General features: G+C 39.5%; 1 protein-coding gene across 1 annotated transcript; it reads right to left on the reverse strand.

Annotated features, from left to right (window-relative positions):
• Window positions 1–10,942: 10,942 nt before the first annotated feature.
• LOC130887018 (neuropeptide Y receptor type 6) lies at window positions 10,943–12,058 on the reverse strand. The gene has a single exon (XM_057789277.1). The coding sequence runs from the start codon at window positions 12,056–12,058 to the stop codon at window positions 10,943–10,945; it is 1,116 nt and encodes a 371-aa protein (XP_057645260.1).
• Window positions 12,059–12,785: the final 727 nt, after the last annotated feature.

Below are 12,785 nucleotides of genomic sequence, written 5' to 3' on the forward strand. Positions count from 1 at the left end.
TCACTCATGTAAACTATTATATTATTAGCAAATAGTGAGAGTTTGACCTCTTTTCCTATTTATATCCCCTTATCTCCTTTTGTCATCTTATTGCTCTAGCTAGAACTCAAGAACTATATTGAACAGATATGGAGGGAGTGGACAATCTTGTCTAGTTCCTGATTTCAGTGGGATTGCTTTGAGTTTCTCTCCATTTAGTTTGATGTTGGCTCTTGGCTTTCTGTATGTTGCCTTTATTATGTTTAGGTATGTTCCTTGTATCCCTGATCTTTCGAAGACCTTTATCATAAAAGGGTGTTGTATTTTGTCAAAGACTTTTTCAGCATCTAGTGAGATGATCATGTGTTTTTTTTTTTCAGTTTGTTTATATGCTGAAGTACATTGACAGATTTTCATATGTTGAACCATCCCTGCATTTCTGGGATGAAGCCTACTTGGTCATGGTGGATGATTTTTTCTGATGTGTTCTTGGATTTGGTTTGTCAGTATTTTATTGAGTATTTTTGCATCATGTTCATGAGTGAGATTGGTTTGTAATTCTTTTTCTTAGCAATGTCGTTGTGTGGTTTAGGTATCAAGGTAATTATAACCTCATAAAAAGAGTTTGGCAATGTTTCTTCTGTTTCTATTGTGTGGAACAATTTGAGGAGCATTGGTATTAGTTCTTTGAAAATCTTGTAGAATTCTGAGCTGAAACTATCTGTTCCTGGACTTTTTTTGGTTGGGAGATTTTTGATAACTGTTTCTGTTTCTTAGGAGTTATAGAGCTATTTGATTTGCTTAGCTGGCCTTGATTTAATTTTGGTAAGTGATATTTATGCAGAAAATTGTCCATTTTCTTTAAGTTTTCCAATTTTGTGGAATACAGGTTTTTGAAATATGACCTGATGATTTTGTATGTTGTTATATCCCCTTTTTGTTTCTGATTTTATTAATTTAGATATTCTCTCTCTGCCTTTTGGTTAATTTGGATAAAGATTTGTACATTGCGTTGATCTTCTTGAAGAACCAACTCTTTGTCTCATTTATTCTTTGTATTTTTTTTTGTTTCTATTTTGTTGATTTCAGCTCTCAATTTGATTATTTCCTCCTTTCTAGTCCTCCTGGGTGAGTTTGCTTCTTTTTGTTCTAGAGTTTTCAAATGTTCTGTTAACTCACTAGTGTGGGATTTTTCCAGCTTCTTTATGTAGGCATTTAGTGCTATGAACTTTCTGCTTAACACTGCTTTCATTGTGCCCCATAAATTTGGCTATTTTTTTTTTTTTTTTTTTTTGGTTTTTCAAGACAGGGTTTCTCTGTGGTTTTGGAGCCTGTCCTGGAACTAATTCTTGTAGACCAGGCTGGTCTCGAACTCACAGAGATCCGCCTGCCTCTGCCTCCCGAGTGCTGGGATTAAAGGCGTGCGCCACCACCGCCCGGCTAAATTTGGCTGTTGTGTGGTCATTTTCATTGAATTTTAGAAAGTCCTTAATTTTTTCCTTCATTTCTTCTTTGACCCACTGGTGATGAGGTGAGCATTGTTTGGTCTTTTCATGGTGTCCCATATTTCCTGGATATTGTGTATTAAGATTTTGTTAGATTTAATGTTTTCTTTGATTAATGAGTCTATTTCCTCTATTGTATATTCAGCGCTTGAGATTTTTCTCTTCTATCTCTTGTATTCTGCTGTTTATGCTTGCATTTGTTTCCAGAATTCACTTGGTTTGTGTTTTTCTTTTTAATTGTCTCTATTTCAGTTTTCAAGTCTTAAATCATTTCTTTCACCTGTTTGATTATTTTTTCTTGGTTTTCTTTAAGGGATTTGCTGATTTCTTCCATTTTTTTTGTCTTTTCCGCCATTTCTTTGAGGAATTTTTTTGTTTTCTATTTAAGGGCCTCGATCAGTCTCCTAAAGTTATTTTTTTAGGTAATTTTCTCATGTTTTATCTGTATCGAGGTGTTCAAGTTTTGCAGTTGGAGAGCCACTGGTTTTTGGTGGTGGTGTGTTGTGTTGTTCTTTGTGGTGTTGAGTGTGCTCTTACCTTGTTGTCTACCCATCTTTTCCTCTGATTGGTGTAGTTGGGACCATGTCTCCGATGATCATTCTTCCAGGTGATAGTGGATCCAAGGCTCAAATGGTTGCTCCTTGTGGTGAAGTGGGGGCCATGGTCACCCTTGCTCGGCTTTCCTGGAGGTTGCTTGGAACTCCCAGAGGTCACTCTTCAGTCACAGAAGTTGTTCAGGTCTGCTCCCACGGAGGTCAATTGCTTGGGCCTGCTCCCAAGGTCGCTGACTCAGACCTGCTTGCTCAGAGGTCGCTCATTAGCCTCTGCTCCCATGAGGGCCACTGGCTTGGACTGCTCTTGCTGAGGTTGTTGGTTCAGGCCTGGTTCTGTAGAGGTCACTGGCTCATGCCTAGTCCTATGGTGGAGGTTACTGTCTTGGGCCTGCTCCCCTAACTTAAATTATCTATCTATCTATGTATCTATGTATCTATCTATCTATCTATCTATCTATCTATCTATCTATCTATCTATCATCTATCTGTCTATCTTTCTCTCTCTTTTTCATTCCTTTCTTTTGGGGGGGTGGTCTTTGGTTTTTTCGAGACAGGGTTTCTCTGTAGCTTTGGAGCCTGTCCTATAACAAGCTCTTGTAGACCAGGCTGGCCTTGAACTCACAGAGATCCATCTGCCTCTGCCTCCCGAGTACTGGGATTAAAGGCATGCACCACCACCATCTGGCTAGCTTTAATTATTTTAACCTTAATGTTAGGACATGTGTTAATAGGTTTTGGAATGCATTATAGCTGAAACAAAGCTTTGAAAGTAAGTTAAAGTTAGTGGGGATAGGGGGAGGGGAGTGGGGAGAGGGGGAGGGGGCAATATGTGGGAGGAGAGGGAGGGAAATGGGAAACGGGGAGCAGGTGGAAATTTTAATTAAAAAAGAATAAAAATAAATTAAAAAAAGAAAAAAAAGAAATTAGTACGACCACAAAAAAAGTTAGTTTTTTGTCAAATAGCTTTGTTTTATCTTGTTTTTGTCAAGTAGCAAAAACCCAAGAAGACAATCTAAAGTTTTAGAAAGGCACATAATTGAGTTAGGAACTCTTTAAGGTCAGGGACAAAGCAGCCCAATTATTATTAGCTAATGTGTGTTTCTTGCTAGGATGGGAGTACTACACCTTGCAGGCAACCAGAAGTAGACCCAAAGTCACACCGAGGGAAGCTTGAGCAAAAGAGACCTCTAAGCCTCCACAATGACACACTTCCTCCAACAAGGCCACACTTCCTAATAGTGCCACTCTCTTTGGGGTGCATTTTCTTTCAAGCCATCACAGACTCCCCCATTTTTTCTCCCAATATACTATTCTGAAGCAAACAATAAACATTATTTTTCTAACCTATGCCAGTATGTTTCTCTAGGAAAATTATAACAATAACAGAAGAATGTACTAATAATGATAATACTGATATCTTATCTAAACCAGATAACTCCTTAACACCATCATAAAATCTGAGTTGATATCTCTAGCTATCTCATTCATATCATAATTTTGTCTTACATTTTGTTTGAATCAGGGATCCAAAAAGGTCCATATGTTTCAATAGATTTGCATGTCTTGCCATAGATTTGCATATCATTTAATTCTTTTAATCTGTAGCCTTCTTTCTGTCATCTTGCTGCTTACAATTTAATTGTGAAGAAACTAGTTTATTACATAGAATTTGATGCATTATTGATTATGTTGATTGCATCTTGTGGTGTAATCTGAGATATTCCCTTATGTTGGTCACTGAGTTTAGTGCATATATCAGATTAAAATTTGACTTTCTGTTTCTCTTTTGCAAGACTGCCTCCACAGGTGATATGATGATTTCCCACTAGGTGGCACATGGTGTCTGACTGTTTTGTTTGTGATGGCAATAATTGCTATATACCAACCAGGTGGATGCTCTGATAGAGTTGCAGGGCCTTCCATTACTAGCTATGGAATACTAGGAACAGAATTACCTACTACCTCACCCTAAACAACTAAAAACCCATCAAACTTTATGAAACAGTAATCTTTATACATTGGGCAACAGGCATCACTAGCCTGTGGTCCTTATAGAAAGATGATGCAAAATCTGGCATCTACTGAAGACTCTACAAAATGCAGAGAAGTGGGATAATATAACCCAGAACATGGAAACTGCTTAGTTAATAGAGACAGAATTTAGAACTGACCCAGATCATAGCTAGGAGGGAAAAGCATTACCACAACAGATAGAAGAAACATGGTATATAAGAGATAAAACTAGACGAGAGAATAAAAGGAGAGAGATGGAAGGTAGGCAAGAACTAAAGTCATATTTTTCAAGATGAAGACATATTAAAAAAACCACACATTGTGTGGGATTAACAGCAGATTAGAAACAGTGAAAGAAAAGATTAGTATAAGATGTGATGACTGAGACTATGCAGTATGAAACCTAGAGAATGAAGTCTGGGGAGAGAAAAGAATGACACATTGGTGGATTGCGGGGAACCTTTAGGCCATCTGTCCCATATGTAGCTGTGGTTGGAGAAGGGCATCGATACTGGGAAACAGTGGACAGAAAGGTTTTAATTGTCTTAATAGGACCTGGAGGTGCCTTTTGTATTTCAGTGAACAAGTCTCCAAATAAAGAGAGCAATCTTATGAACGGAGATGAAGCCTTAGTCCATGTGCCATCGTTTTAAATGTCTTGTGCCCTTTAAGGCAACGAATTGTGTTGCTTCCCACTTAGAACCACCCCTGAACAGTTTTGACTTGCTTCTTTCTGTTTTCCTCTTCTGTTTGTCCTTAAATTGTTGTCTGGTCTTCTTTAAGGAAAAGATTTATTTATTTTTATGCTATATTTTGTTTTGTCTGCATGCATGTCTACACCATGTGTGGACAGGACCTGTGGAAACAAGAAGAGGGATCCCCTGGAACTGTATGTAGTCAGAGGCAGTTGTGAGCTGCCATGGGATTATTGAGAATAGAACCCGGGACCTCTGGAAGAGCATTCACTGCTCTTAACATCTGAGCCAACTTTCTAGCTCCCTCTTGACCATTCTTAAAGTAAATACATTCCTTCACACTAAATATGTTCAACATGCTCCTGGTTGCTGGAGGAAGTCCTATAGCAATTTTTGACCTGTCTCTGGGTTCCAGGCTCCTTCTATTCATATGTACATTGACCCCCAGCTTCTATATGAGCTTTTGACTCACTGTGGTTTTGTCAGCCAATTCATCTTAAAGGATAATCCTTTATAATCAATTCTACAGGAGTTGATGGATTAATGGACAATAGTATCAGATTAACGTTTATGTTTAAAGGTGTTCAGAAATATGTTGTGATTCCTATTTATTTCCCCAAAGTACAAATACAATATTATTCTTTCAACAACCACTTCTCTATTGGTACCTTGAGTCATCCTGTGCTGAGTACTAGGGCAGAATGAGAAATCTCTTGCCTCTTGCGGCACAGCAGACCAGAAAGAGACTGACAGAGAAATACAAGTTGCTATCATACAGGGTAGCATAGGAGATGTGATCAGAAGAGATGATGCTCAGTGAGGGGCTTTGCAGGAGGTTGGATAGAAATTTAGGAGTGGAACAGTGAGAAGGTGAAGGAGGTGGCAAGCAAGCAGAGAATGATCAAAGATACATAGCTAACAAGATAAGGTGTTGTTTGATCATTTTTGGTATCTTTAGACAGGCATACAACTCTGTGCATCCTATTTTACTTGATTCACAGATAAGCATGAACTTTTTGACATGAGTGCTTCAAAGTTTTTTGCTATACTTTATTCATGTGGCTACAGAACAACTCATGGGAGTTGGGTCCTGGGGATTGAACTCAGGTCTTTAGGTTTGGCAACAATCACCTGTAACCACTTAGAAGTCTCATGGGTCCTAAATGAGTAGTTTTATGCTGCCTACTTTATAGATCTAGGAGCTGAGGCTGGGGGAATTGTGTCCATAACTTTTCCATATTCTCTAAAATGGTGGAACTTGGATTAGGAGCAAGGTCTACATATTCAAGGCCTATACTCTCATTCCCGAAATAACCAAAAAATATATATAACTCATGTTCTCAGTGTTATAGGGTGAGATCAAGATGGAAGTGGAGGCAGGTCTGAAAAGGCTTGACTTGGGAAGGGATTTATGTGCAGAATGTTCAGGGGATCGTCCTTATCCACTTCCAAGACCTGAGCCCTAACCACTGAACCAGAAGGACTCTTACTACTCTTCTAAACCACCAAGCACCTAAATTACATTTCACATGTGTTTATAATTTGTGTTTCGCTTATCAAAGAACTTTTTTTTTTAAAAAAAGTATCTATTGTTTTTAAGGTCTACAACCTGATGGTTTGGTATGCATGGACATTGTGAAATAGTCACCAAAATCAAGATAATAATGTATTTGGCCTCTTTTGATGATAATAGACCATCATGTGGAAGTTTAAGCTGAAATTAACCCTTCCTCCCCAAATTAATTTGGTCATGGTATTTTATTGCAGCAATATAAACCAAAACTCACACAGAAGATTAAAGAAAAGCATAAAGTCTTTGCTATTGGCCTCAGATGCTCCCTGACGACACTCTTAGTCATGTGACTTGTGGAGGCTAGGTTTCTGTTTGCACATTTCAAAGGCTTTACCTAATAGTCACAAAGATGTTAGTTTATACACAAAGGAGGGCGATAACTGGTATTAAGAGGGCTTGAGATGATCCAAGCTAATATGACTCTGGACTTAAACCATTCCCCACTCTCCACAGTCACAGAGGTTTTGATTAACTAATCAGCTTTTCAGAAGGTTTAGTAGAAAGTACAGTTATTTTTAGAGAACTTCGGTTCATCGTTGTCTCTCTGAGCTTTGATTTCTTCTATTGCAGATGGGAACTGTACCACTGGCCCTGCCACCACACAGAACTGGTCAGGGAGTAAAATGAAAGAATGTAGTAAAAGTGTGCTATGAATTATGGAGCCTTGTGCAAGCGTGGAAGGAAAAGTTTGATATCCTATGGGGACATATAGACTGTCAGTCCAGGCAATTCTTTCAGTGCCTCTCAATTCTGACACAAGGTGGCAGCAGAGTTCCATCTTTGCTCTTGCCTTTGGCAGGTGTTAGAGTAGGGAAGACATTGGAAAAGAGTTGTAGATGCCTTAACCATCCTTGATCTAGACTCAAAGGCTTTTCTCTCCTATTAATATATACAAAGAAAGGAAATAATTTGTCCAAAATGAAGTAATCATTTCATGCCTTCGTTAAAGAATGCCAGTCCATTCCGCACCGAAGGCTGACGCTGCACCTCCATGTCTCAGTGCTCACTGGTCACTATTTATTTGTAAGCAAACAAACTAGTGAACTAACTAATCTAAGATTTTTAATCAGATTTATTCCTTGAGGAACTCCCCATTTGAATTACGTTTTCAAGGTGGTTTGAGAGAGGGTGTGTTCAATCACTTCTGATTCTTCCAGGGGAGAGGATTTTGAAGATGTTGTGAGCTACAGGAAAACAGGTCTGTAGTAACCACTGGAAAGACCTGAAGGGTTGTGGCTGGAACCTAGGTGAGGAGCCACTACGTGTCTGAAAGGCAATTTTGGAATGGTTAGGCTAGTTCAGTGAGAGATGACAGTAGCTGCCCCAGAAAAGGGTGCGCTGCTTTAGAACCCCAGGCGTCTGCATTGGCTCTCCCTCCCCATGGCGTTCCTCTAGGAAGCACCTGTTCAGATACAGCCATTATCAGAATACAAAAGGGGGCAAACATAAAGGAAGCAACTGTGAACATATGCTACTGGCAATTCTCGCCAAGACGGAATTGGAGTCAAATAAGAGAACGTGGGCTTGAAAAACCAACAGACGCTGGCTTAGAGTCAGCCCCATTTACTTCCTGCTATCTAGTTTTCATGATCACAAAATCTATCTTTTATTTAGAAATCTCTGACAAGGTAGCTAACTTTTCTGGACCTCAGTTATGCTGTCTGTATAATGAGAGTAATAATAAATAAAAGGTATGATGTCATAGAGTTTTATGAACATGAATATGAAATTGCTAACTAGAGCCTGCATGACATGAAAACCCACTCTGTATTAGCTTTTGGCATTTTTGTCCACTATAGAATGTTTTGGGTATTAAGTGATATTTGTCTGTAAGCTGTGAATCATCTCAGGCAAAACACACCACCTTACAAGGAACACTTACCTTCTCTTCTTTGTTGCATCTGTGACTTCGGAAAGGAATTCCTGAACACAGCCTGAAATACTTATTCTTGAATTCCTTGCCCAGCATCCTCACTTGTGGCTGAAAAGTAAATAAACTCCACCATTGATATGAACACTGTATTTCTTTGGTTTTAATTTTAATTTTTTATTTACTTATTATCTATTTTATTCATCATTTTAAACATTTATTTTACATACCAACCACAGTTTCCCTCCCTTCTCTCTTCAGATTCCCTCCCTCAGCCAGTTTTATTTTTCTTACAGGCAGCTTTCAGTCTGGATAAACAGAGGGAAACTTTCAGAATCCCTGAGCTAATACAGCCATTGTGGAAAACACTGTAGGCCAGTCCTTAAAAAATTAACAATAAAAGTAATCTATGATCTCAAGGCTACTCTGTATATTTATTTTTAAAAGAATTAAATCAGTATGTTAGAGCCAGGTCTCATGGCATAGGCTTTATTCCCAGGCCACTACCTACTTTTCAGTGACCACAGCGACAAGGAAGGAAAATAACCCGTGATCAAAGATTCTCATGGCTGCTAGTACAGCCTCCAGCTACGTACAAAGCTTGAACAGTTTCTCAGCCATAAGCTTAACTTTCAGGTGTCACACACTGCCTCCTTAGGTACTAATTCAACCTAGGAACTAATAGGAAAATGCCATGTTTCTTTTACACCCCATTCCATGCTCGCACCAAGAGATAGCACCAAACAGGAGTCCTGATCCAGAATTCTCACAGGTTTGGGCAGGTTTTTTGCTTCCATTCCCAAATTTGACAGTTCTCCTGATTGATTCCTATTGCACACCTCCTCTGTCTACACCCGACCAGTCAGGGCTTGCCAGAGTTTGGGTGAACAGAGGTTTCCCGGGTCCAACTTTCAGCCCTCTGAAAAACAGAAGAGCTTGGTGTGGTAGCTCAGGACAAAATTGAGGCAGGTCTGTGGCTGTTAGAGGACGGCTTGGTTGCAGGGCAAGATCTTGTCTCTCAAACTTTCTTTTCCTTCACTACCTTTCAAAGTTAAAAACAAACACAGGACAATCATCCTGTTACAGCGTTAGTCATTTCTGTTTTATGAGCTTAAGAAACGTTTAAAAAACAAGTAAAAGAAGCAGAATAGAGAAAAGCCACTCTTAGTGTGGAACCAGGATGAGTTCGGCAGAGGAGACGGTGTAAGTGTGTAGAAAGGGAACCATATTAGTGTTTGTTTAGTGCTTTCCTGACTTTTAGCAATTTAAGCAGTGTTGTTTTAGCAATGAAACTAGGGTCGGTATTTCTTTACTAAGTAAGGGAGTGATTGCATTGAATATTGGTTCATTTATCCTCAAATGGCAGAGAAAAGAAATTCTGATAATAACAGATAATGATAGAAGGAAGGAGAAAGGGGCAAGGCAGGGATAGTTTCCAAAAAACTGGAAAAAAAAATCACAGGTATTAAGAGAATATTTACTCAAGCCAGGTGGTGGTGGCCTTTAATCCCAGCACTTAGGAGGCAGAGGCAGGAGGATCTTTGTGAATTCAAGACCATCCTGGTCTAGAAGAACTAGTTCCAGGACAGGCTCCAAAGCCACAGAGAAACTGTCTCGAAAAACAAACAAGAAAACAACAACAAGAGCTACAGAAAAACAACCAAAAACAAAAGTAAAAAACCCAAAACAAAGCAAAACCCCCAAAAGTGAATATTTATTTAAATTAAAACAATTTACATTTATTTAGAGTACAAATGGGCTGCAGTATCAGGAAGGTCTAACTAAGGAAACAGCAAAGCTTCTGTGATTTAGGAAAAGTCTCCGAGCTAACAGCTGTTGAAACAATAGGTCAATTATCTTGTTAAAATCTTGCTGATGCTCCTATGCAACGTGGATCCTTTCATAATGTTTAAGTAATGAGATGATAATTTTTTGAAATGCTGTAGTTAATTATATCGTTGCTGTTGTTAAAATCTCTCTTTATAAAGTTATGATGACTCGTACTTAATATACACAAAGACATTAGGATAAAAGGCCATTTTTGTAATGAAATCTCTATTGATACAGGTCATTCATTAGTTAAAATGATACCTGGGAAAATTGGAGTGCTAATTAATCTGTGACTAGTTTTCCTAGTCTTAATAGCATTGGTGGTAAAGAGAAATGCAGTGTTATCATAAATTAAGGATCTGGTTCAGACAGGAAGATTAATTATAACCACAATGTTCAGTCTAAATATTAAGACACATTTTCAATTTTAATCCAGATACAATTAGCTAATAAGTTATAATACTTATTTTCACACTTATCCAACTAATTGAATAGCTATGCAATTGAAAGGTCCAGTTTCATCCGGAAGTGGAACTGCTCTGATGTGAAGGAGGCACAGCAAGGGTTTTTCCTGACCATAAAACAGTAGACACCTTTCTGGCTAGTCCAGTGAATAGCAGGAACATTGATAGCCATCTCTGCTGTCCTTATCATCTGCTTCCTCATCTTTACTCCTTCCACAGCGATGGTGGCTAGGCTAAAAAAAAAAAGAAAGAAAGAAAGAAAGAAAGAAAGAAAGAAAGGGTGGAGCTACATCTTTGTGTGTTCTGTGGATGGATGGGATAGACATGCTTAACTTGAATCAAAACTGGGCCTAAAGATGTTATGTGTTTAACTCTGACTTCCTCTGCATCACACCCTATTCCATGCTGTTCCTTTTCCTTCATCCATTTCAGAAAGGCTTTGGTTTTAGTTCCTGATTTCTACACCCCTGCTGTTGTGCGAGCCAGTCTTAATGATCCCTTGGATTCATCCGTGTGCACAGTGGACAAGGCGATATTTTTGTATCTTTCTTGGGGTGCAAGGCACCAACAGTGGTGAAGGAGCAGCATTAGGTCCTTCTGGAAATTCTTGTTGAGAAAGCCGTAAAAGAGAGGGTTTATGCACGTAGAAACCATAGCAATCAAGTGGCAAACTACAAATACCAGGTCGTGGTGGCAGCTCATCAGCATCACATGATACCAGTCAAAGATGACATTGAAGATGTTCAAGGGCAGCCAGCAGGCACCGAAAGTCACTACAATGGAAATCAACATCACATTGACCCTCTTGTTCTCATTGAGGCGGGTCTCGTTTCCCCTCCTCCTGCCCACCTTCTTAGTTCTTCTTTGGAGGCAGATAACAATCCTCAGGTAGCAGATCAGAATGAAACCCAGAGGGACAAAATACTGGAGCATAAACAGCGATGTGGAAAAGAGGAGTTGATTCAGTTTGGAAGGCCAGATCTCCACACAGGCTACCCGGTGGGTGTAGATATCATCAGGGAGAGAGAGATTGTGGAAGGGCTCGCTGGTGAGGTGGTAGGACAGGAATAAGGGAGTAGACAATAAAAGGGAAATGAGCCAAATCAAGACGATGCCCCAATAGGCATGAAATACCCTGGGCTGCCAGCCATGGGGGTTCACAATCAGCTGATATCGTTCAATAGCAATCAATACAAGGGAGAATATGGACACAGAGATGGACACACTTTGCACGTAAGAAGTGAGTTTACACATGGTGCTCCCAAACACCCAGTGGTCCATCAGAGTGTAGATGACTGTAAAGGGGATGCACATGACACACACTAAGATGTCAGACAGGGACAGATTGGCGATCAGTACGTTGGTGACATTTTGAACTTCTCTCTGCTTCTTAAAGATGATGATGATAAGAGACAGGTTTCCAAAAATGCCCATGATTAGGACCACAGTATATGCTATGAGCAGCAAGAGTATGGCTAGGAAAGGGGGTTGACAAGACTCGAAGTAGAAAAATGCAGAGTTGTTGCTCTTGGCACTAGTTTTATTAGGTGCTGATTGGTTTGGGGGCACTTCCATTACGTCAGGGTTGCAATAAGAGATTTTGTAAGCTTGCTTGTATCATCAATGGATGTTTGGCCATCAGTTCTTGAGGGAACACAGGATCTGAAACTCTCAAAAGAGGGTCAATGGGTTTAATCTTCCTGATCTCTGTCTGTGTTTGGTGGAAACAAAATGACATCAGCATGCTCTTGAGATTCTAAAATCAAACAGAACCCAGAATGTTAATGTAAGTTCCTATTTTTCAAAAGTCCTCTGTAGCCTAGGCTTTCCTCAAACTCGCTATGCACGAAAGGATGACTTTGAACTTCTGATCCCCTGCCTTTACCTCCTGCGCGCAGATCACAGGCATTCATTCCCACACATGTAGTGTGGGACTAGAATTTAGTACCTCAGGCATGTTAGGCAAGCACATTATCAAGGGAGCTACATCTCCAGCTCACAAAATCTTAGCAATATAGATACTATCGTTAACAGTATAGATAATTCTATTAATAGGACAGTGTTACTGAGGCTATGGATATGAGTTAAGTAGGTCTTTGTTTAGCCGTGTTCTCTTCTCTCTTCATGCTATTTTATTAGTCTTATCAGTAAGTAGTAAGATGATGTGGGAGGTTCCTTTGTGTGTTGTCGTTACCATCAATGAATAAAGAAACTGCCTTGGCCTGTTGATAGGGCAGAACTTAGGTAGGCAGGGAAAACGAAATGGAATGATGGGAGAAGAGGGTGGAGTCAGAGAGAGACG

Source organism: Chionomys nivalis, chromosome 14 (genome assembly GCF_950005125.1).
Source record: "Chionomys nivalis chromosome 14, mChiNiv1.1, whole genome shotgun sequence".
NCBI classification, from domain to species: Eukaryota; Metazoa; Chordata; class Mammalia; order Rodentia; family Cricetidae; genus Chionomys; species Chionomys nivalis.

What these genes read in the sequence shown, in the direction of transcription:
- LOC130887018 (XM_057789277.1), bottom strand. Translation starts at nt 12,058, where the DNA reads ATGGAAGTGCCCCCAAACCAATCAGCACCTAATAAAACTAGTGCCAAG.